Source organism: Pelecanus crispus, chromosome 4, assembly GCF_030463565.1.
Source record: "Pelecanus crispus isolate bPelCri1 chromosome 4, bPelCri1.pri, whole genome shotgun sequence".
In the NCBI taxonomy this organism is placed as follows: Eukaryota; Metazoa; Chordata; class Aves; order Pelecaniformes; family Pelecanidae; genus Pelecanus; species Pelecanus crispus.
This window is the reverse complement of record NC_134646.1, coordinates 77,506,821-77,533,383: the sequence shown is the minus strand read 5'-3', so window position 1 is coordinate 77,533,383 and position 26,563 is coordinate 77,506,821. Positions and strand designations below refer to the sequence as shown.

Genomic DNA, 26,563 nt, shown 5'->3' with positions numbered 1-26,563 from the left:
CAGGGCACAGGCCCCTTCTGCTACTGCTGCAATTCAGAGCAAGCACCACTGGTAGCAAAGAGCCCAACCTGCTTTCTTCTGAGTAGCTGCCACTTGAGTTTATACAAAGAACTTTGAGTTTATACAAATAACTTTGGCCCCACTGGCCATCATCTCCATCATACAACCAGGGCATGAAATTTTGCTATATTTAAAACTTATTTTTGGAGTATTGTATAAAAGCATCTTATATTCTAGGAAAATATAAATGTATTTGCTTTACATGTATAAATACATACGCTTCCTCAAAAAAAAGCCCTAGAGCATTAGGACAGCAAAGATGAACATATACACCATAGGCTCATCTGTACTTTCAAAAATGCTTTTGTTTTGAAATGCCAATTAATCTGTAGTTTGTTGTATTTCAACCTTGAGAAGGTCACAGGATTTAACTCTTACACCCTTGCCAATATCAGTTGGCTCATAATAAACATTCATATTTGTTTTATGACCCAGACCAGCTGGTGGGTTTTATATACAGTAAGAATGAGAAATCTGACAAAAACAAGTGATTCATCTTCATGATCTGAGTAGAGGCTGGAACCTTCAGTAGAATCTTAAAACTATTCATTTATTTGTTCAGGTTGCTGGGCTTCCTTTTTTTTATTATCATTGAGTGGATGCAATCTTAAACATTCGGTACTTTCGGTAAGAGGGATTTATTTGATAATTGGAAAAAGCTTTCCTGGCAGGTACCTTCCTGGACTTTCTCAATTTGATACATGTTCATGTTCTGCCACAATGGCAGAAGGGAGGAGCTACTGATGTGCTCATTTGCTTTAAATTGTTTTCACTTTCAGTTGAAATCATTAAGAGTGACCTGAAGTGTAGAAATGATGTACAAAAAAGGATATAATTCATTTTGGTGCAATGCTGTCAACAGATTAGTGCACCACTTTCAGACTCTGCGTTGAATCCGTTTCCAGTGATAACTGCGGCGTACTCCTGTTGGTGGCCTGTGGCCCAGATTTGGCCTGGAGGACAAACCCGTCAGGCTTGCTGCAAGGAACAGGGCACAACGTTCGTGCAGCAAAGGTTGCCTTAGCCACCAGACATCTTCATCTGCACCCAAACATCACCCAGAACAAAGTCAGGGGCTGTTGCTTCCACAGTGGCCAGCAAAAACGGGTAGGTGGGGAAGTGTTATAAGGGGGAAAAGGCACATGGCTGCTGAGGTTAAAGTACTGCTGGAGGTTTATGCCTCACGCTGGATGCCTTAGGGATAGCAGAAACATGTATCCCATTAGCTATCACTGCATACCTCAGCAGAAAAGAAAGTCTGTACAGCGTTGCCAGCAATGACAACTTGTGACCTGAAGGGACAGAGGCCTGGAATGTATTGGAGGAGAGGGGACAGAACGGGTGTTTCTACAGTTCCCACAAATTCAACAAATTGACCCACTTCAGATGCCCCTTTTTGTCAACGTTTGTGGTTTGTTCTAGTTTGGAAAGTGGAGCTAATCTCCCTGCTCCCCAGCGTCCTCTGTCTCTTTGAAAAGAGAACAGAAAATCCCTGCCCATCAGCAAATCTGAAGGCTAAGTAACAGCAGGCTACGCTTAGTTTACATAGAGGAGCTGTACTGATTTGTACAAGTAGGTATTTACAGCATAACCACTTACACACAAGCCGAGTAAGACTCCCAGAGAAAGTCTGCAAGGAGATTGATTCAGACATGGCCAAGCCTTCCCAGTGAGCAAGCACAGCTACCGAAAGTGGAATACCCGCAAGAACATTGGCTAACTAGCTCTGTTTAGATGACGTGCTGGCATGGGAAAACACTGTGCCAAGGCAGCCAAGCTCATTCTGTCTGCTTATTCAAAAGGGACTTGGTTATCCCACAAGGCTCTGCTTTCCATCACGCAGGCATACCTGAAACACCTGCTATTTGGGAACAAAGGTGCAGGCATGGGGCTGTTTCTGCTATAGTCATCTGCACATGCTATTAATACTACAGGTTGGGTTTTACCATTCGCTTAGGGCAGGGACATAACTGACATAACAGACATGACTGATTCACACTGCCTGGGTGCTGCAGGGGCCCTTGAAACAGCAAAGATCCCCCCTTACTGCACTGCTACGCAGCCCTAACATCACCTAAGCACCCAGACTGTTGTCCTCTATTTCAATAAATAACATCCCAAGCCATAGGCTGCACTTCTCCAAACACAAAACCTTGCCCATGCCAATAGAAGATGCCATGAAAGGCTGAAGACCCCTGAAGGCTGAAGACCCCTAAAGGCTGAAGACCCCTAAAGGCTGAAGACCCCTAAAGGCTGAAGACCCCTAAAGGCTGAAGACCCCTAAAGGCTGAAGACCCCTAAAGGCTGAAGACCCTGCCAGGGAAGTGAAGTGACTTTGCCATGACAAAATGTACATCCACTGTGAGAAAGTTATTCGGGATCCTGCAGTTCAGAATAACTTGCTTTCAAGTTCTGTAAGTCAAATTCACTGACAGCATCAGGCATTGATTCAAAACAAAAGAATATGAACTGAAATGGTAGAGAATGAATAAGCTCTTGCATTTTTTTTCCAATAGAGCCTATAGAAGGTAAGGATTTTTCTTAAAGATTTGTTCTTTACTGCAACTTCCGTGACGTTCTGAATTATGGCACAATACAAAAATCAATTAGAATGACTACTGAATAGTTCTTTATCTGCCACCAAATCATCTTCCTCCAGAAGAGATAATATTTCTACTACAGTGCATTATACATGAATTAGCCCTGCTATTCTAAATAAACAGATTAGATTTGAGGTCCTTTAGCCTGCAGCTTCAGAAAAAGGGTGAGCAAGCAAACCATGGGTTTTATATAAGCACAAAGTAACTTATAAATACGTAGTGTTACTCTAAAACCTAATCTTTAAAAAGGTTTTTCTCCCCCCCCCCCCCCATGATTTCTGTTCTTTATTACAAATTATATGAACCAACATATCTTTTCTGTTGGTCACCCCCCTCTGCAGACAAGCAGAGACTGACACTGCTTATCACTCAGTTCTCAGTCATCCTGCATTCAAAACCTCTCACTGGAAGAACAGTAGCGTATGTGGACAAATAGACAACAATAGATCAAAGTTTTAAAGCACAGGGAATTTACTGCACACTTGAATTTCTGGGAAGTTTAGATACAGTTTCACAGTTGACAGTTATCTGTTTCTCACTTGACCACAGAGACTCCACCACTCTGATAACTGGGCTCCTGGTGTGCTGAAACCACCACTTAGCCCTGAAGATCAAAGCTGATTGCTTTCTTGTTTGCTCCATCTCATACATCTACTTACTTTTTTTTTTTTTATTCTTTGGCTGCAGGTGCTCTGATATCTTTTAATCCATTTTTATACAATGATTACCATACTAGCACTACAGTCTGTAACTGACTCCTAAACACTCTGCAGCAGCTCAGATTAAAAAAAAGAAACAAAACTTTTGAGCTCTCAGAATGCTTGAATCCTGACCAAAACTTTGAGACTTACATACGCACTTTTCTTCACTCTTACTGTGTATTCAGTGAGATTCAAGTAACCTCAGCAGGCTTACCTAAAACTAACATTTTCTTTGAAGTAATATGGTGAAGAATATGAAAATAATAACCAAAATATTTTGATAATATTGAAGACAAAAGTGAATAAAATATGAAAGGTATTTCTACTGTGGGAAGAAGTAGGACCTCCACACATAGCAAACAATATAAAAGATCTCTTTAGAGTTGGCTGAGAAGACCTTACTTAGGGCGTTGCATCTTACGCAACCCTCCAAAACTTGTCATATGCAAAGTCACAGGCTATATTAAAGCCTTTACTATACAGAACCTTTCTCCGCCGATACAAAGGAATTCATACTGGATATGACAATTTGTAGATCAGAGTTTCATGAGGCTGTTAGAAAAAACCTGAAAGAAATACGCTCAGTTTATCATCGGACTTTGTCTCTAAACCATACTATCACATCATTTTATAGTCACTTTCCAGAGCCAAACTTGAAAAGAGTTTTCTTTCCATTTTAATGATTTTTTTTTTTTAATACATCAGTGTTGTGTCATTTTAATTCTTAGAAAAAAGAAAGTACCTTCAAAGTCACCATCTCTGGCTTTTGCTGCAAGTTCTGAGGATGATATACTTTCTTGACATAAAGCACAGTCTTCCAATGCTGCATTCCTTAAACTCTGATTAACTGTAAAACAAACCAAAATGAAATTCATATTTTTCCAATTTGCACTTAAATTATTCATGTTAGGACTTCTGGGATTAGATTACAGTAGCATCTATATGAACCTTCTTATAATTCTTGCTTTTTCTTTCCCTTGACACAAACAGTGATTTAAAAGTCTCCTCTATTCTTCCTTGGAATGACAACAGAAATGAAAGATGCTGTTATTACAGGTCATACAGTCCTCTTACTTCTAGCAGTTGAGCTACATCCTATGTTTTATTTCCCAGTTCTTAACTTGGATCCTTTACAAAGTAGAAGATTATAAGAACAACCAGAGATTCCCTAGGTGGATCACACAGATCAAATCACATATATCAAAGAGAAACTTCATCCCAAAAGTCCCTGACTTATTCACTCATTTTGTTTATGCTTACTGTTGTCAACACTTTTTTCTTTTTTAATGTAATAGTTCATCCATGAGAAATTATTCCAACCAAGTACTGTTGGCTAATATATTTCCTAGTGATAAGTTTTTACAGCTCCAGTTTCTTTATTACTCTTATTTGAATGTTCATGAGCTCTTTGATCCTCTCTTTAGCAGTTCTGTCTAACCCCATTTTTTCTTGCCATTGAAAAATCCACTCTCTTTTCACATCATGACATCCTGCCACCATAAAAATGTTGTGGAAGTTTCAGCCACAAGTAATAGAGGACTGTAATGCATATTGTGCATTATCCCACTGCAGAGTTGGGTTGGATTGGAGGGTTTTCTGCTAAATTTAACCAAATTTTAACTTGGTGTTTCATATAAAATCCTCAACACTTTTAAATGAGACTGGGAGAAAGGGAAGGGAAAAGTTTTCAATCATGTGGAAAGGGAGGGGAAAAAAAAAAAGAGGGCTCTAATAACCTTCAGATGCTGATAGTTCTAATCATAACAAAGGACAAAGGTAATTGCAGTCTTGCTGGGATGACATGGTTATTTTTAGATAAGTTAGCAGACTTGCCTCTTTGAAAAAGAAATAATCAAAATGGTGACAGAGAAAAAAAAAATATCTTGCATTGGCTCGTGATCTAGTTCTGGTTCCATTATCTTAATTATCTGGAATTCAAAAGTGGATATTTTCTCTATTTTAAAGCCAAACTCAGCATTCTGCAGTTTCTACCAAGACAGGCCAGATTTCAGCATCTTCCTGAGCATTCTCATCTTGCAGTCTGCTCTTTTTACACAGCTATTTAGACTTCACAATCAAAGATACATGTTTTGGTAAATTAAAACATGTCCAATGTGAAATAATACCAGGAAAACAAACCTCTATGAAGTCCAAACCCCGCATAGCTTATGTTATGACCATATGGGCTACAAACACTGTTTTGTTATATAAAGGAATACAGAAATGAGCAGACACACTCTGAACTCTAACTCTTTCAACACCTGCCTCAAGACATACTCCTGTGTACGTATACTTCCAGTGACTTCATCCTGTTTACAGTCTGTTTCCATGACTTTTTTTTTTTTTTTTTTTTTTTTTAAAAACTTGGGTCAAATCACTGTATAGTGAGCCCTGCCAAAAAGTTAACAATGTTAAGGGAATTCTTGTCAAATAGTTCTTGGAGCCCCATGGGCTACCAGCAGAAATTCACTATAGAAAACAAATGTTTAAATCTCTTTACCTTTCTTTTGCTTTTCCTTGTCTTCTGTTTCAGGTTTGGTTGCCATAACTTCAAACAAAGTCTTTAAGATACTTCTCAGATCACTAGCATAGTTTGTCTGCAGCTGGTCAGCAACACCTGCGAGTTTGAGAAAATGAGTAAACCATTACTAGACTATTACACCACCCTTAAAAAACCCCAAATTTGTCTGTTGCTACCAGTAACAGCCTCATATTTATTTCTGAGGGGATCACTTAGCTTGTGATAGGAATAAAAATTGAACATTTAATTAAACTAATTTTTCATAATGGCCAAGTTACATTCTGGCCTTTATGTTATCTGCAATTTGATACGTATCTTCCTTGTCCTTTGGTAGGAAACACTGAGAGATTCCTTTTGCATCAAAATACAACTGCTGCATCAAACTTCTTCCCTTGAAGACACAGGGCACCACCAAGAAAAAGGAAGCACTTCCAAGTCAAACCTGTTGGCATGCCCAAACTCTTCATCACTACAGGTCTGAGATGTCTGCAAGTCTGATTCTGTAAGTTCCCGTCAGGTAGCAGGTCCTTCTACACCAGCCTGCAACTCGGGCCCCAAAACACAGTCTTCCTGCAGCTTCATCTCTAGTCTGTTCTGCCATAACTTTATGTGCACTGAAAAAGCACCAGGATGAATGGTTTTTACATTCAGAACAAAAGGCTACTCTCATACCTGAGATACAGACAAAAAGGCGGTGAATAAGATCATTACTGCCATGAAATCTGGATCTGATCTTTTCGCGGGTGGCAATTTTAGCAGCCTGCAAAGCGAGCTGGATTTCTTCCTGATCAATGTCATCAGATGAACAAGAACTCGTCATTAAACTGCTGCCGGAAGGAAAAAAGAAAGTAAAGTAATGTACATCTTCACTCAGTTGTTCAGGATGTTCAGCAAATTCTAAAGGATTTATGACTCAGGCAAGATGCTATAGCAAACCAGAACTAATCGCTGTAAATTCTTGTTGAAGTTAATCAACATGCAATCAATCACCATCATGTTTGATTTTCACTCTGTGGCATAGCTGCAAAAAAAAAAAAAAAAAAAAAAAAACACAAAACCACACAACCCCAAAACAAACAAAAAACCCCCCAAACCCCAACAAACTTTTAAGCAGAAAATCATTTATCTGTATTTTATTGCATTTTCCTTAGCTATTACAAACTGCTGTGCCGTTCTTCACATTAACTTCTTCTAAAAGCTCAGTCCTGAGACCGTAACTCCACCAAAAATCTGAAAGGAGAATATCAACCTAAAAATGAGGTCAGTTCTGAAGTCAACTTAGAAATTTATTAATGTGGAAGTTAATTTGAAAAAAAGAATTTCTGAATTATGGTACCTTAAAATAGTGAGAATAGAATCTAAATATAACCTTACATAAAAAAAATGGAAAGAAGGGTGATAAAATACAATTTACACAGTAGAGAGGTAGATTAGTCCCCTTATATACCTAACTGTAGAAACTGCTGAAATGTCAAACTGTTGTTAACAGAATGGTTCATCATCTCCAAAGAGATTAAAATGTGTCATCAAATGTCTACCAGAGATTTAAATTTTCTTTTAAAAACTAGATGGACAGTTGCCAGCCATTTCACCTCCACCCCCCTTTATGGAGAGGAAGCTTGAAACAACCTGAGACCGCAGGGAAGCTTTAGTGGGAGTCCAGCTTCTTCAAATATCAGGTATTACCTAAACTATTTGTAAATCAAGATGTATTTTAAAAAAGAGAAATACTTAGGGAAAAAGTAGCACTTGGCCAATGGAAAAACCCTTAACTAGGAGTAGAGCGCAGGCTGTAATCACACTGAAGTCCTAAGGATTCACTGTGTTGACCGAAGGAGACGTGCCTTCTTACTGTACTACATTCAGAGACAGAAGAACATTAAACTGTTTCCCCCACATACTGGAAAGAAATTAATTTTGCCAACGATTACAAGAAACTAGAATATTTTACTTATAATCATACTTTGGCTGTCCAAAATGCCAGCACTCTCTACTACGCAGACAACTACTATGTTAAAAAAAAGAAGTTCCAGACTGCATAAAGAGCATGCATAATGAAGGAAGTAGTTTCTAACACATTCTGAGCTCAATCTGTTTTTATTAGGTGCTGAAACATTCACCACCTTGCAGATGCCATCCTTACGGCAGTATGCATGAACAGTTATTGCAGGATAAGACACACAGGTAACATTTACAATTATTTATAACAAAATTTTATGTGATACAGTTTTGAAATACTACCTGTATGCAATATAGGTAATCCTTAAAATATAAAAATGAATTAATTAGGCCATACAATCTTACAAAGCCCTAGTAAAAACAGACCTGAAAATAAATACTGGACATTAGTTACTGATAGAAGTAACAATGGAAAAATGTGTAGCTTGAGTACCTTAACTGGCTTCCCCATTCTTTCAAAGACAGTGAAGAGAAGGCTTGCAAGAGACTGATTTTGTTCACGTTATCTATTGCTATTAACGAAAGCAAATTCTTGTAAAAAGAGGTTAGTTCTATGTTTACAGTTCCCTTAGCACCACGACTGACTAGGTTTATTAAAGATACTGAGAACTGAGTGAGAATTCCCTCTCTCAATTTTTCCTTTGCTCTTCCATAGGGGATTTTTTTTTTATATATATATATAATATATATATTTATAAATAGCAAGCCTGTCAGTGTGGAAAGCTTTGTGTTCAAGACAATGAAAAGGTCATATGAGAATGTGGCTTACAAAGGAATAAACTGAAAGGCAGGAAGAGCCAGGAAGCGATCCCTGATTCGCAATGGTATATGGCAGATGATTGCCCAATTGGCACAAATGCTCGCATACACAGATAAAGGAGTTTCTCTGCCTCTTAATATGGCCAAATAGGGTCTACTTTTTTTTCTTGCTTTTAAAAGAATTGATCTTGCAGTGATATAAACATTTGCACTATAAATTGCTCTCCAAGGCAAGCATGGATCTCATGACAGCGACAAATGCAGTCTGTATGTAATTATATAATCCCAATACAATGGCCTCTTTGAAACTCCCAATAAGCAAAAACCTTAGTGCAGGGGAAAGCAGGGGTGCTGATTTGATGATGACTCTTCCCTCCAAATCACAGTTGAAGAAATATTTCCAAGTAAGGTGTTAAGTGGGCAGAGATCTGTGAAGAGTGCTTTTCAAGAACATAAACTACTTAGTCCTTTTCCATTTTGCAGAAAGGAAGAAAGGCTCATTCCACAATTCTGACCAAGCTCTGATCAATTTTAGTAATAATGTTTGCCTTTCCAAGTCTCCTCCTACTGGGAGGAATGCAGTTTTACCTACTTCCTGTTCCTCCAAGGAATGTGATCTGACCTACTTCTGTTCCAGGCTATTCTGTGTTAGATTTTGTGGTGTGTCATTAAGACTGGTCATGTCCCACCACAAGACCGGCTGGAACTTTTTTGTCCTAAAAATCCCTAGCACAGAGCACATACAAATTACTTCAGCACTGTGGGATGGAAGGCCAGCATGTATGCATACTCTCATTTATAATGTATTTTCATATGCACAGTCACATGTAAAGTACAATAGCCATATACAAGAGGTTCAGAAGAGAGGATATTTTGTATTCAGGATTGTTTGCACCATGGGAATGTTCCCGAATAATTTAAAACTGGACCTAAGAATCAAGAGTTAGAAGCAATTACTCTACCTTTACCGAGAGGACCAAGTCAGATTTAGACAAAAATGACTCTCAAAGAATGACTACTGACCATCTGTTCTTCACTTTAAAATATATCTTACTGTTAAAGAATGTAGCCAGAAAATTAGTACTGTAGAGGCAGTTAGAAATACTGTAAGAACAGAAACACAGAAATTGTTTCAGATAAACAGCAAAAGAGACAGCTCTTCTTATAACAGGGTATCCCAAGCAGCAGTGATTGCATCAATGCAAGTACTAAAGATTCTCTTGATTTTTTAAATTGACAGTATAGAAAATAAACCTGGAATTTTCATCTACAGAGTTCCAATTACCTTTCTGCCAAATTATTCTTTCAAACAAGTTTTGGGGTTTTTTTTTTTAGTTCTGTAAGGAGTACCATTCCTACTTTGGCTTATCTAATGCGCATAAATTGGCTCAAAATTCTCAGCCGATACCAGATGTGTAGGAAGCATTTCATTAATGTTAGACTGCACTCAGATCTGGAATGTTTCACTGCCGATATCTGCAGAATCAAGTATCACTGGAGAATATCAATAGCCATACTAAATAGCTAGAGACAAGTCCTCGTTTTCTCAACTTCTTGCTTGTAGGGAACCCTGCGTTACCCAAGGAATTAGGTTAAGAAGAGATAAGACCAAAATAAGCGTGGAATTCCCCTTGTGAAATGTTTATTATATAAACAATGCTTATCGTGTATTTATTTTTCATATTGCAAAAACATTGCAAAGTTAACATGTCTGAAGTGAAGATCAAGAAATAAGGTGTTATGTAAAAGGTTGATTCCAAACAGTAAACCTGCTTATAAGTTATATAGGAAAAGATACCCTCTGGCAGATACAATGAATTAGCTTTTTACCTAACTTGGCTAGCAATTTTAAAACTACTCTCCGTTTGTCATGTTAGAAGAGTAGCAAGACTCTTTCAGCACTTTAGAGACGCATCTCTGGAACAGTTGCCTGGTGTCAAAGTCTGACTGTGAAATTCAGTCAAATATGTACAAACAAACAAAACCCAATAATGCAATTGTACGCAATATCATCTTTCACCCACAGAACCAATCTGCTTTACAGCTTTTAAATTCCAAAGGATACTTGTGAGCCAGGTTAAGCAGCAGTATCCATACATAATGGAAAATAGGACCATGGAACTATAAGATTACGACTGCCACTTTCAGAAGTGGCCAGTCATTTTAGGTAACCATCTGTGATACCAACAGCCTTGTGCTGAATTTGTTGGTCATTGACACTCATCCAAAACCAGCAAAAAAGCAAAGTCTAAAACTGAACAACCAAAGTAAATTGATTCAAAGTTAGTCCAAATTTAAATATTTTACATTCGTGCTCAAAAAATAGTCCGTAGTAGTAGAAATGTGTGACCACTCACAGGTGTTTATTCTGAAATTCGTCTCGAAGTATTTGGTCCATTAAACCTGAAATCTGCTCTGAACTGCATGCAGAATGTATGAGATTCTCTCAAAGAATTTCTCATTACTCACAAACAAATGCTCAGAGTATCTTAAGTATGCATTAAATATATAGCTCTGGCAGATAAAAAGAATTTAAAGGTTCACTGTATCACATACAATGAATACAAAGAAACCAAATTAATTATCATGTTTTCAAAAGAATAAGAAAAAAAACTTTAAGAAAGTGGTTTGGTTTTGTTTGTTTGTTTTTAGAAATCTTAGACTAGAAGTGGTCACTATTTACAAAGGAGTAACCCCAACATATCTGTTCTACTATAAATGATGCAATTATGTCACCAAATTTAATAGGGAAGTAAGATCACCCTCTAAGTCTCTGATTTCAGGCAAGGTCTTTGATTGTAACTAATTTTCAGGCACAGATTTCAGAATATTGTCAGTGGTACCTTTAAAATGAGAGGGCTCAAGTTCCAGCAAGACAAACTCATCCCAACAAAGTCTAAGCACAAAACACTTAGGAGTTCTATGAACAATACTACAAATGTTTACTAGAAGTGTTACCACATAATTTAGTGATTATCCTTACACCAGCTGTATTATACAAATACCTGTGACACCAGTGATTCCTACTTGCTTGCTCAAAATCTCCAGCAAACTGCACATGCGTAGGTACTAAGTAGCGTGCTACTATTTGCAACAAAAGAGGTAACACTTCCTGCTGTAATGTGAATTCAAAGCTTGTGAATCCACTTTATAGTGAATTAAAAATCCATGTATTAAATGGTAGTATTCTGATGCAGAGGTTTACCCACTTTGCAAAAACAGAGTGATAAATTTTGAGACAAAGTTGCTCTTCAGCAAGATTTCATACATGCTGTATGGAAGCAGGTAAGATGCCTTCCACAGTAAGGAAATGTGGCAATTTTGCAAAAGGTTTTCTATGATTTCACACATTCCTATTTACACAAAAGGACATTGCAACTATAAACCATGCTGAAAGTTTTTACAAAGGAACAGCAGTCCAATTCTTAAATATAAGTTATATTTCATTAAAAAATTGATGACAGACATAAAACAATGCAGTTCCTTGGACTTCAATTGGTATCAGTTCATCTGCAATAGTTGGCCTTAACAAATCTGTCATGTCCATTACTCAGAATGCCACACGTTTTGAATAACTAAGATAAAGATATATACATGTACAGCTATATCATGTACATGAATTTCCATATATATATAACTGTTTTGAAAATTCTAGTTCTTATATTTCTCAAAAAACATTATCATGAGCTCCCTGGCTTTCATTTTTGTTCATAGAGAATTCAGCGCAATGGCTACCTTATGCTCTGTGTACAGTAACAGTAACATACACTTTTTATCTAACCTGCGATATTTAAGTTTTTTTCTCTCCCATCTGAATGTTTTCATACTTTAAATAAATAAATAAATAAAGCAAACCCAAAACTCCTGCAGGCAAATCTATGTTATTTTCTGCATACAATTTCTAAAACTACTTCAGTAACTGGTACATGCATCCCACTTGGTACCTGTGTAGGCTGTAACTGCAAACCCCACTACTAACCTGTCAACCTGTCTTTCCCAAGCTATTACTCTCACTTTTATACTTCATAAGGCTGTAGTCAACTCTCACTTCCAATTTGCAAAAAAAGAGCAAACAACTGCTCCAAAGGCCATCTAAAAGATCAGGTAATAGCTGGGGAAAGACAAAGGCTGTATACATGAGGAATGACAAGAGAAAAGTGATAGGGGTTTGGTAAGAGAAGTATGACCACATGTCAGTAGAAAAACCCCATATTAGTACTTCCCATTCTGCTTCTTGCAGTACCCTTTGGTGTTTCTTTTTGGATTCTCTCACAAGAAACACAATAAACAGCAGGTTAAAACCCTCTGGTTTCTAACATGTACCAGTTTTGATATGGTTGGAAGGAAAAGTATGAGATTAATGGCTTCTTACAATTATTTTAAATGAAGGGAGTGGCTACACACCCAATTTTGGAGTCATTTAAACCAAATCCAGAACGTGTCCTATTATTTGGGTAATAGCATATAGTTATTTAGCTAAGGACTATATGTTAAGGAATGACCCCGGAAGCTACATTTAAAGCAGACTAAAAAAAGCTTTAATTCAGAACTTTATTTCTTGACTTTTTAACCCTAATATTTTACTAAGTCAAGAGAGGTTTTGTATGCAATCCCTTAAGTATAAATACCCTTAGGTCTTTCTCTCCATTTTAAGAGAAAAGGCTAAAGTGGGGGGATGGGGACAACATGACGGGACGACACACGTACGACACAGGACAGGACACGGGACCCCAAACAACCCATAAAGTGTTCCCAAGGCTTCAAAACTTTGTCATGAGAAACAAATAATACAACTGCATGCAAATCCCTCTATCAGAAACGATCTAGCTAGGTACCACCAGAAAGAGTGGACTTGACTACGCTACACTATTATCACATGTATTAGCAATGCCCAGCTCCGTACATGCTAGGACATATGCTAGAAGCCCCATCTGCTGTCAGCCTTTCGAATTCCACAGTAGGGGAATTATTTTTCATACACTGAAAGATTTGCAGAAGCCCCTTCTTAGCATCTTTTACCCCAGTAGAGGTGGGCAATCTGAGGTCAGCTGATTAAAATAAGTAATTTGGCTAATGGGATTAAACCACATATCCTAAGTTTCAAGCAGGAAAAATTCCTGAGCATTGGAGACTACCGAATTTGAAATCAAAAGCAATAACTTCCGCTCCACACTCCAGCAGCTTCTGCAGCTGCCTGCTCCATTGGAAGAACATCTTCTGGAATCCTTCCTCAGCTCTTCAAACCTCAAACTGCAGAGCATTCTTCTTGTACTTACCATGTCGAACTTCTCAAAAACATGCCGCTTGGCGAACAGCTGTGTTTGCCAAATAGGTCCACCGTAAGAAACTCTACCTAGACATTGGACTTACTCAAACTCATTACCACTCTGGCTTGAGTTTTCAGAAGAATGCAAAGATTTCCCATATTTATTTCCTGTATTTCAAATGGGAATTAAAATAAACATTGCCAGCACAGGATTTATCAACTTTAACAGTGCTCTCTCCCAAATAGCTTTTCTGTTCATTAGAGATAAAACTTCTGTGAGAATGATTATAAACAAATAACTTGGAGCATTAGTAATCAACAGGTCTGCTTTCTAACCATCAAATTTAATGTCAGATACTTGCAAGGTACTACATTTACTGGTTTTCTTAAAATTTAAACCCATAAGGGATAAAACCTGCAAGATAAGGATATTGTAAAAGTCAAGAGAAGATAGAAATGAAAATATGAGGAGTTAGAATATTGCTTAGGTTCTACTAAGATTTTCTCAATTACACCATGGCGGTTTTTTCCTAACACTTCCTTATAATCAAACATCCATTTAAAGCTCTCAAATGTTCACTCACACTGCAAAAGGACAAATAATATGAGATTAGAACACAGAAATAGTTAAACTTCAAAAATAATCCTGAACTGGAAAAGCTGGAAGTGAAAAACAGAAATAGTACGGCACTTAGGAAGGAATGGTATCTGGTGTCTGATACAGGGATAGAAACGCATCAGTCCCAGCTTTTATGCCTTATCCAGAACTTGACACAGGACAGACAAAATGTGGATACCTGATGCCGGATACAAATACTTCCAAAAGCAAAAAGTCATTTCATATAGCTCTTCAGCAATGTCCTCTGCGATACACAAGCAACTACTCTGTATGGCAAAATAAAACGTCAATTAATTTAGCATCCAATTCCAGCAGATACTCATTGAGTTGCAATGCCTGTGTGTGGCAGAAACGGAGATGGAGAAGCAGCACTGAAAACCGTTTTCCAGTGAGAGGAACCCTAAGGGATAAGGAAACTTATTAGCACAATGTTTTCATATCGCCTCCATCAGTTCCCTCAAAAAATAATACAGAACAACCAGCCGAAACATTAAAGCATCCCAGGGTCTAGGAGGATCCCGCAGGAATTTGGTATCCAGCCGTGGGAGTCAAAGCTGAGAAAAGCTAATTAAAGTATTAGGTGGAGCCTTAAAATTTTAATTAGAAAAGAAAGCTTTCTCTTCATTTTTCACCTTCAGTGCTGCTATAAGTATGAGGAAACGCTCTCTTTTTCCTCCAATAATTGTCATTTTACAACATACCTTGGTTTTAGGCATTGCCAAAAACTGCAAAAACTGCAGTTACTATAGTGATTTTAGTTAATTACACATAATCTGAAAACTCCCAAACATGCTATTCTAAGGGGTTTTTTGGGGGGGAAAAAAACAACCTGTAAAATAAAATCTAATTCTGAAAGCTAGTAATTTTTTGTTCTATTAGTAGCACAGGGAACACCAAGTGACATTCAACAACAGATTTTATACATCATTAAAAGGAACATGATTATAAATGTGGCCAAATTACTAAAAATGAAAATTACAAGTGAGCTATATAGAAATAAGAACACAAACCCATTATGATCACTTTTGTCATCTCCAGCCAGATGATATGCCACCTGGAATACAGCCCCCAAATGGCAAATTTTACGGTGTCTACCAGTTTTGCTAGAACAGACTTCTTGCCTCTGCCACCGACGCTAGTCAGCTTAAAATACTGCCCTATTTCACTTGATTTACACAGAGAGGAACATATTTTATATTTAATTTACTTCAACCATATTGGATATTTTAAAATCACTAAAATATGAGGTTTATCATTTTAATAGGGAAAGACCAAAAAACTTCAAACAACTGAATTTTCACCTTCCCACTGTAACAAACACTTGTTAACAAGTAGTTCACACAAGCTGCCTGGGTTATTCCTTGAGAAAATAAAATCTGCATCAGTTACTTGTTACTGAAGACAAAGACATGCATATAATATACCCCAAAATACCTTGTGGTATTTCCTAAAAGGGAACACTATAGCTTAGAAAATGCTGCACCATTTGGAGATTTCATTTTTTTTTTTTAATCTTGCAGGGTGAAGAACAAGATAGGCATGAAACACATCAAGAAGAATCCTGGCAGTGAAAAACTAGAGACATCTGCTCCAGTCACATATGTCTCGATGACTAAAATCATAAGCAAAAGCTGACAGACCTCATCAACGCTGACTTTTTGTTTTGCTGGTACTGCTCAGCTGATTGTTGGGGTAAGGGATTTAGCAGCAAAGCAAGAAGACGGTACACAGCAGCCTGTTTATAACTGTATTAATATGCATATTAATTGTCCTCACTGCTTGAGTGACAGAGCTATGCCAAACAGCATAGACTCACAGTGCCTAAAACATACACAGACAGTTTGCAGTTCAAAATCATTAGGCAGAAATAGCATCTATTCTAGAAGTCATTCTGATTTGCTTAAGGTATAAACCCCTTTCTCTTCCCACAACTCTTCTGAGCTCTTTATTTCTGTGATTCCAGTGCAGTACATGTAAAGCCGTTATCACCAGCCTTTTTCTGGTTATAAGCAGTATTTCCATGAAGAGCAGCTCTACAGAAAAAAAGGGGAAAAAATCTACAGTAATGCATTCATCAAAACTGAAATGACAGTACCAAACATTAATGCAGAATTAATCTGTCATTTTGCATAGCTTAAACAAATACAACCTGTTCAGGATAACAACGGTAAAACTGCAAGAGAGGAGATGTGGAGACACAGCTGATCAGGTAGACTGTGACACATCAATTCAAATACATTGTTAACGTATTTGTTGTCCTCCACACTATCATCTACAAGATCCCCAGAGTAGTTGTGATCTCTTTATTAAAACTTGTGGGCATGTAATTTGTGCTGTAGCCTTGACAGCATAGATTAATGCACAGCTCCGGACCATGAGATGAAGGAACTGAATTCTCCTAGTATAATTCAGTCCAGCTAAATGACCAAGTTATCTTTCCTTCCTGCATCCTCTTCAAGGCACTGAGTTCTACTGATGAAAAAGCATAATATAAAGCCTGGTTTTGTAAAAAACTGTCCACCCACAAGAACTTGGCTTGGTCTGCGAGATGGGCAAGAAACTGGCTCGTTGATCACACTTGAAGAGTGGTGATCAATGGTTTTTAGTCAGGCTGGCAGCCTGTCATAAGTGGGAATGCCCAGGGATCAACACTGGGCCTCACACCATTCAACACCTTCCTAAATGACCTGGTTGATGGGACTGAGAGCACCATCACCCAGTTTGGTGACGACACCAAACTGGGTGGCAAGGTGGACGCACCAGAAGGGAAAGCCATCTTACAGAGAGACCTGGACAGGCTGGAAGAGTGAGCTAGCAAGAACAGTACGGAGTTTAACAGAGAAGCACGAGGTCCTACAGCTGTGGTGACGCAACCAAAGAGCCCAGCGCAGGCTGGGATCTGTGCGGCTGGGGGGCAGCCTTGCTGAAAGGGACCTGGGGGTCCTGGTGGACAACAAGCTGAACAGGAGTCCGCAGCGCGCTGCTGCAGCTACAAAGGCAAATCGGATCCTGGGCTGCACCTGCAAGAACATTACTAGCAGAGATAGAGATGTGATCATCCCAATCTACCAAGCACTTGTCAGGCCACACCTGGAGTACTGTGTCCAGCTCTGGTTTCCACAATTCAAGAAAAGACACAGACAAACTGGAGAGGGTCCAAACCACAGCCATGAAGGTGATGGAGAACCTGTCCTACAAAGAGAGACTGAAGGAGTTTGGTCTTTTCTCCCTGGAGAAGAGAAGGCTTGGGGGGACCTCACCACACTATTCCAGTACTTAAAGGGTGGCCACAAAGAGGACAGAGGCGCTCTCTTCACAACAAGCCACATGGAGAGGACAAGTTGCACCAGGAGAGGTTTCATCTTCATACAAGAAATATTTTACACTAAGAACAATCCATCACTGGAGCAACCTCCCAAGGGACATGGTACAGTCCCCATCGCCAGAGGTTTTCAAGGTCCGATTGGACAGGGTGCTAGAAAATCTCATCTAGGCTCTCTCTTTCCCATGACAGGTTGGACCAGATGATCTTTTGAGCTCCATTCCAACCTGGGCTATTCTATGATTCCATGAACTGACTGGCAATGTAGCTTCAGACAGTCTCCTGCAAAACACCCTCTATTTCTGAAGCAGGTAATCAAAATTTCATCTCATTTATAAACTAAGGTAACATTCCCTGCCTTGTTTCACATGTGTGTTTATACTAACAGAGATACACTCAAAATATGCAATAAAGTAAGCAATACCCTTCAACTATATCCAGCAAGCCAACGACCTTGGGCTCTGCTCACATGTACGCAAATACAGATACTCTAACATAAATAGCCCGATAAATATCCCACTCTAATTGCTGGCAGACTCTTGCTGTTTTGGCACAGATTTGAGTCGCAATACATTTCAGATACCTTCTTTTACAGACTGTAAATACCACAGCCTAAAACTTCACCAACAATTTTTGTAAATGCTTAAAACTGTAGCACAATATACCACAAAACACCAATATTTAAGTCACAATAACATATCTAAAAAAAAAGTGACTGCTGACCAGGGAAGGCATCTATTGTATCATTAAGGTTAGTTTAAAAAGTTATTATTTATATTTAAAGTTGTCATTTATTGGCTCATTGTAACTTTAAAATGAAGTAGTCTTTACCATGTACTCTAGGCAGGCAAACGCTTGAATACAGATTCATCAGTATTTCTTCCTCCCTCGCTCTTACACCAAAAACTCCAATGAGGCTTGAAATCAACTAATTGTAACTACCTTGTTCTTCTGTTGTCTCACTATTTTTCCTCATCATTCCCAAAACAACACTTTTCTTGCCATTTTATATCTCCAGTCTTTCAAAGAACTTAGGTTCATTCTTGGCTTTAAGCATATCGAGTCATCTCATTCTGTTAGCATATGAATAGCCTTGACTTGGGTTTCCACTCAAATGAATGGCTATATCAGGATCTTGCCCAATAATTCTAATGCATGTTGAAAGCTGACAAATTCCTGCAGTTTATTTTTAAAACCTACTGACTTTACTACTTCCAACACTGAAACGGGTAAGATTCCAGCAGTGTATTTTATTAGCTGACTATTTACTATTCAGTAAGTTATAGTAATATTAAAAATTGTTCTAAAAGTTAGATTTATGAAAAGAAACCATTAAAAAGGAAAAACTGGATGGATTGTTTCCTGGAGCTAATATAAACAATGGACCAACTGCCACTTCCCTGCTGTAGTTTTACATATCTCACTTTCACTCAAGTCAGCAGTATTATTCCACAGTCACACTGATGTAACAAAAAAAATTCTGCGTACTCTTGTGAGCCTGTGTAAGACCACAGTTTCTCTGAAACCTTCTGAAATACATGGAATACATTTATTCTTTGCTGAGAAAGTTGACTACCGATATGGGCAACTCAAGTCTGGACACTGCTCAATGAACATTTTGCAAAAAATCATCTTCTGAACTGGGCTGAACATTTAACTTCTTGACCAGACCTCTGAAACTAGAAGGAGGAACCTTCTACACAGATCGGGTATCAATCAAATAATCAACCTTTCCTTAGCAAAACCATTTGAGAAGCCCTCTGTACCCTTATTTTCAATTTGTGCTCTAGAAACCTCGAGCAAGGTTTTAAAATGTTTTTCAAATTACTGTGTGAGCACAGTCAGTAATCAAAGTATGTAATCACAGTTCTGATTTAAGGCTGAAAATCTTTGGCCCAGATGCATTTCAACAAATCACATGCTTAACTGAGGTTTCCACTTTTCTCCATTGACTAAACAGGGAACCTACACAGCAGCAAAACTCCTAATTTAGGTATATCGGTTTGGTGCCTAAAATTAGGTGGGATGAATATAGCTCAAAAAAATTACACAGCATTCATTGATGATGGAAAAAGCCTAAGGCAGTAAATCCCAGGCTGATTTGAAGCAGCCTTCTTTAACACGTCCCAAATGGTTCCTACAGTTCTAACAGCTTTTTCCTCCCAATAAAAACCAAAATAGCAAACAATGACCCATGGGTTGAACGGTGCTCTGGGATCCAAGGAGTGGGAATTTTCTCCCTAGTTCTCCATTTGGAAAACACTAAATGTATACATATATATAATTCCATATATACAATACTTCATTGTTTCAAATCCATTCAGTGTATGCTATTTAATCCACTACTAGTTCATTCAACACACTGCTATTCTGGCTAAGCTGGTTTTGCTACCAGAGCAGAACTGTTTGAAAGCACTTGGGTACTTCCAAAACACACCACAGCCTGGCAACCAGCTTTCAGCCTCAGTATTGGTTATCTAACAGCCCAAAGGAATTGTTTATGATTCACAGGAAGTTGAAAAACCAAATAAATGCATTTCAAGAATTCTACATTTAGCTAATAATTTTTCAGAAAAAATTGCAAAAGTTACATTTAGATTTCTAATTGTTGTTAAGTGAAAACAGCAAGAAGTTAAGTACATCAAAATGGCATATTTCAGAGGAAAAGAAGGAACAATCAAAAAACCAGTTTAGGTATTATTTTGGATATGCACATGACCATTAGGGAGAACTTAATTATTTCAGAAAATTTTTTTAGAGATTGTCTTTGCAAGGAACATGCTTGTTGTAGTAAACAAATGATACAATTCTAGAGAAGTTGTTTAATAGCCAGATAAAACTCTTCAGGTAATACAAATAAAACAACAGGGGAGCCCCTTAAAAATAACATATTCTAAAATACAAATAGATGTACTGAATATTACATTTCTATGCACACAGATCTAGAACCATACTACTGTGAAGCAGTCAGACTTCAGAGGGGTTTTCTTTTCTTCTTTTCTTAAATTAAGGTGTTAAAAGGAGTTTAAACTTTTTTTAAACTAAGTATTTCAAAAGGGGAAATTCCTATCAGTATAGTCAAGCAGGCACTTAGCTTTTTTTTTTTCCTTGGACCATAAACTACAACAGCTAGATCTCTAGTAATGTAAGTCAGATACAGAAAAACAGGCAACTTGGATTTCTTGCATGGCACCCAGGGATGATACAATGCCATAGTTCAGTGGACAAAAGCACAAATGCACATGTACAAATACTGCCTTATAAATCAAACTTCAAACAAAACAAAATTTGAAAAAAGGGAAAAGACAGATCTAATTTACCTAAGCATCAATACAGTGGCAACTACAATGCTAACATACAAAGGCAGTACAGTAAGGCCTTGAAAAGAGGTGGTGCACCTAATGAAGACTTATTCTCACTGCTCCAGTTATTCCTGAAGAACAACTGAGGTTACTTCTACTGTCCGTTCAGACAGCCCTGTGTGAAAGAGTCTCTTTGATGTATACAGTAGAAGAGGACAACTGTTGCATGCGGGTAAATTGGGGTTGGTTTGAAGAACAGTCGAAAGGAAATGTATTTCAAAACTAAACCCATGAAAAATAGTTTTAGCTGCATCTTTCTGCCCTTACTTTGAAAATGTGGAACTCAAAAAATTGAGCCTGAAGATGTGCACATCCTAAAAAACCCACATATTATTATACGTACTGTTTCCTCCATCACTGCTAGAAAAGACCTTTTAGCCCCCTCTTTCTATCCCCAAACCTAGACAAAAGTGGGAATTCCTGAAGTTCAAATGAAGTGCTGGATATAGATGAACAAGATGAAAAAGGGAGGAGAAGCAGCAGTGGAAGAAGGTCTGCCTCAACGGAAACAGTGGTATTTCAATCTGCCTGTACCAGAGTAATAATGTTATTGCATACAGCATATGCAATTATCACATACATGTATGTTATGCATACCCTAAAAAAAAAAGCAAAGAACTCACATTTTTGCTTTAGTAACATTTTTCTGCCCTAAACTTTATTCCTCTATTATTCTCATTAAGTGCTCGGAACAAAACTAATTAAAGTTAAAACCCTTATGCAGTTTTAGAAGACGAGAATATAAACTAGTATTCTTACCAATTTTGGCCACCAACACTGTGGAAGTTTAATTATTGTTAACTGGAAGACTGCCCTCATTTTACTACCTCATTTTACTAAGCGAAACAAAATGAAAAAAACATGTTTTCTAGAAAGCCAAGACCTAGCTAAGACAAACATTTGGTACTTTCCAAGCTAAACCCTGAAGTGTCTCTTAAGAAATGCTATATAGGCAAATAAAAGGGATATCATGGACATATACAATTCATTGCTGCATGCATTAGAACTTCTCTGTAAATAGTTGCCTCTCGATTGCCACAGCACGGAAGAAAACCGCTAGGGAAAAAAAGTGCCTCCTGTTCAAAAGGAAAAATACTTCAGAAGTGTTGCTGTCACTTGACTGTTAATTCGATGAAAATTTGTAACCAAGCATAACCCAATACCATTTGTCAAATCTGACTGCAAAGTGATGTTATTACCTCAGAGCGTATACGCTGGAGAGACTACATGTAGTGACAGAAACACTCTCATAGTCACTGCTGGAGATGGAGCTGAGGGGGGAATCACGTAAGCCATCCTGAGAACTGAAAAAACATATGGAAAAAAATGAACTGCTGAAGCAAACAAAGGTAAAAAACAGAGCACTGTGATAAGTCATGGCTTGTCACGGATTATACAGAAATAAGAGTAAACTGGCATTTTTTTTGCTCTTCAGAAAATGATACAAACCTACTCTGTTTTCTTCCCAAAAGGACAGACAATTTGGCAAAGTCAGGGGGCACACATTTTATAGAAATCTTCAATTTAATTCATGTCATACAGTTAAAACATTCAGGAAAGAACCAAGGATCTTACATTTGCATAGGGTATATATGGTTATATAGGGTATATATATGCTGCTAAGTATGGTTTAATGTTATAACAAAGACATAACAAAACTGAAAGTTCATAAAGTTACTGCATGTTTCAGGCCAAGACACCCTAAACCATAAGCTTCAAGAACTTCTGAAATACCATGACAAGTTTGATCTAAATTTCCTTCCAACAGGAAGGAAGAATTCTCAAATTCTGTGAGAAAGCACAAAGCTGACTTCAGTGAAGGAGATGAAGACAACACCCCTACCCCTAAAGTTGCTCACTCCCTGTAACTGCCGTGTATCTACCTCAAATTTTGTGCTTTAAACCAACCAGATGAGCAGGCAGGAGCAGTCCCATGGAAAACCACTGACACTTCATTAGAGGAAATCCACTAGCTACTAAGTAAAAGGATGTGAATAATTTAAATGAATGGTACGCAACTTGTCTCTGGCATCCCTGGGCTAATGAAAAGCCTTTAAATAACACATCGTTTTAGACCTTAGATCACATTATCAACATAAACTCGGATTAGAAGATTAAAAATAGTTTCATAAACACTACAGAACTATCTTGGAAAGACCAATTTTTTGTTTCAGTAACAATTTACTACTCAGCTACTGGAAATCCCACAATCTGAAAAAAATTAAATTATACTAGGTAAGAAAATAGGTGATCTTGAGCAGAGGTATCAAAGCTGTATTGGCTCGAGGCAGTGCAGAAGAATCATTTGAGCCTGCTGAACTCAAATGTTCAGTCAACAGAAATCTTTGGACAATGCAGACAGAAACCTAAGAAATATCTTTAGTTAAAAGAGATGTAATTATACAGGTCAGGATATTTTACCTTACTTCTCCACAATTACTAGCTGATTTTTTTTATGCTCTTTAGATTTGTAGGCATATGCAGGGTACATATTCAAACCAGCTCCATTCCAAAATCTTTTCTTCTACCAAATTTACTATTGTAGCTATTTTTGCAGCTAGAAATCTGGGAGAATGCTTAAGAGCAATTCTTCAAAGCAGTGTACGGAAGGTATGTGCTGTAATCCTACTAAGAAATAATAGGATTTTATTTGCATACCTCCCACTAATTGCTTGGAAACTGTACCCCTTCATGTTCCTCATTTCTGATTGCCAATTCAAAAATAAATCCTGAGTGTACTATGCTTTGGTTGGAAGGAGAGCCATCACAATTGGAAAAAAATTTATCAGACTTGAACAAAAATCTATTTAACTTTCATTTGTTTTATATAATTTCCCTTGCTAATTCTGCTCATTATGAAGAGATATATGCATTTAAACAAACGCTTACTCTTTTATAGCTCATCATCTTTACCCATCCAATTTTACAATATGGTCATGCTACTAAAATGTACTTTTACTATCTGTTTTATGGCAGCTAAATGATATTAAGAAACCGTTAGTATGTGATTTCACAGCATGATTGAGCAGGAGAAGCTGTCTTGCAAGGACAAAACGTGTTGTTCAGAATAAAGTAATCTTTGAACAGCAGAACCAGGAAACAAGAACAACTAGCAAACTCAGCACCTTCTTTTATTCTCTCTCCCCTCCCCACCATTTCCAGATTTTTCCAGTGTAACAATCCTGCTAGCTGATTTTTTTCTAAAAGATGTCAGGTTTGCTGTCCTTCAGTACTTTCTGTAAAGCTCTGCCTGATACATTTGAAATCAAATCGAAGTATTTCTCAAGAGTAGATAGTATATTGCCAACATTGTCCCAAGTCACAGAACCACTTTCTCTTTGTGGAGTGGACAGTCCGAGCCAGAAGGCAAAACGACGAAGGCGGCACAAAGTGCTAGACCTTGATAGTAAACCTGGTGAGTAACCTCAGAACATAATGGCACATGACCAGCTTACCACATTATCAAAGATGTCAATGCTATAGTTATGTCATCTTCATGGATGTTTCTCTGATCAGCTTCCAAGCCTCATCTCACACCTCTTCTCCATACCCCCCCCCTTCGCATTTGCATCCTCTCTCTCACCTCTAACCACTCCCTATTAGCACAACTTATTCTCATCAGCCCCACTATCTCATCTCTTTTTAAGCCTTGTCTTAACACCATCTGCCATTCTAAACTGCTTCATAAATGCCTTTATTTTCCAGTACTCCATCTTTTACTTGGTCCACAAACCTGGCCATGCTGAGGCATCCGCTGATTTCAGGATTAGATATCCTTCTGCCTCGTCATCATTTGGCAATGTCAGCTGCTTGGACACACTTGGCACAAATCATGCTCACAGAGGTTAGTTTCTTGTAGTAAAGGGTGTGCAGTTTTGACAGCTACTATGCGTAAACATTTTTCTCACTCCTGTGTATCAACACAGATTGAATTTCTGTACCAGAAATAATATTTATTATTTACAATGTTTATTTCTGGTTCATATTCAGGCTGTAACTCTTCAGTTCAGAAATTCTGTGTTTATTTAGTACCAAGAAATGGGAATTCAATAATGATAACTCTGTTTTATACCGTCTCAGTGTTATACAAAATAGCTTCCCCCCCCCCCCCCCCCCCTAAAAAACAACAACAAAAAAAACCTCCTGACATACTCACTGCATTCTTTCTCAATACCCACAGATTCAGGATACCTCTTTGTAAAGATTTCTTCTCATTAGTGTCTGACTGAAGACTTGCTCAGCTTTTCTAAGATGCTGGCGGATCCTGAGGTGAATTGACCTGCTTTTCCCAACTCATGATCCCCATAATCAGCTGATGGCAGCTTGGCACACATGTTCATTAGCACAATTGTAAGAAGAGACAGTATGTACATGCAGACACATTCTGTAGCTGATAGCAGCTCACCCTTTCTTCCCACACGAGCCCACAAAAAACCTGAACTTCATTGCATCTCATTTGAAACTAATGCCATATTGGATTGGGATTCATAGGGCTGTTTAAATGGTGTGAGGTGGCAAAAGTTTGTTTCATTTCTGAGGTCTTAAACACCTACAGTGCTATTTTAAAAATTACATTGTAGCATGGGACAAAACCACCATCCATGCTCATCAAAATAGAATACTTCAGCACTTCTGATAAAAATATACAATAAAGATTTTAGGTAACCGACCAAAGTGACATGGGGTGATGTGGCTGCCTCTTTTCATGGAATACTGGCAGACTGAACTAACGAACCATTTATTTAAAGCTGTTGGCCATTTTTTGTAACTATTCTAAGTAAAAAAAAAAAAACAAAAACAAAAAAACCCCCAACAAACCAAAACCACCACCAAAACCAAACCAAATTGAAAGCCACCTTTGTCCTGGCTTGTGTGCTCTTTTCTACTGCAATGTTTCCAGCGTCTTACGTGTAATTAAACCTCTCATTGCTTTATGGGATAGTTTCTCCATGAATTTTATTACTTGAGTTACAATTACATTCCATGTTACATTAGTTAATTGGCACAGATCTTCTCTGTCTTACGCTACATGACAGCTAACTCTAAAGTCTCATGTATCAGCTATACCAAATCCACTCAAATAAGTGGCTTTTAAAACTGTTTTACCTACTATAATCATTCCAGGAATCAGTATGTTGAGAGTTAATACAGTTCACTGTTGCTGCATTTGATAGATGGACCTAGACCAGGGAAGCTGGTACAAAACACTGACACCTTATTTGCACGCTAAGGCTTCATAACAGCAGTCACATTATTGTGTATCACAACAAAATCAGTGTTCAACAGACAAGGACAAACACTGCCACTTTTATTTTGAGACTTGTATTGATGAAAAGAAGGGGAGGAGGAATTGAAAAAAAATCATTTGTACTGAATCTGAATTTGGCCAGTTGC

The 26,563-nt window shown here is 37.9% G+C and overlaps 1 protein-coding gene across 5 annotated transcripts in view; it reads right to left on the bottom strand.

Moving 5' to 3' along the window:
- ZFYVE28 (zinc finger FYVE-type containing 28) overlaps positions 1 to 26,563 on the bottom strand; it is an 81,800-nt gene that overhangs the window by 8,434 nt on the left and 46,803 nt on the right. For 2 of the 5 annotated variants that reach the window (XM_075709106.1, XM_075709108.1), the window contains 3 exons: positions 6,555 to 6,709; positions 5,862 to 5,978; positions 4,104 to 4,208 (listed from right to left, as the gene is read on the bottom strand). In XM_075709106.1, coding sequence (XP_075565221.1) covers positions 4,104 to 4,208; positions 5,862 to 5,978; positions 6,555 to 6,709 — 377 coding nt within the window. Of the gene's footprint in view, positions 1 to 4,103; positions 4,209 to 5,861; positions 5,979 to 6,554; positions 6,710 to 22,076; positions 22,085 to 22,368; positions 22,474 to 24,096; positions 24,109 to 26,563 lie in introns of all 5 variants that reach the window. The other 3 variants (XM_075709107.1, XM_075709104.1, XM_075709105.1) reach the window with 3 other exon arrangements.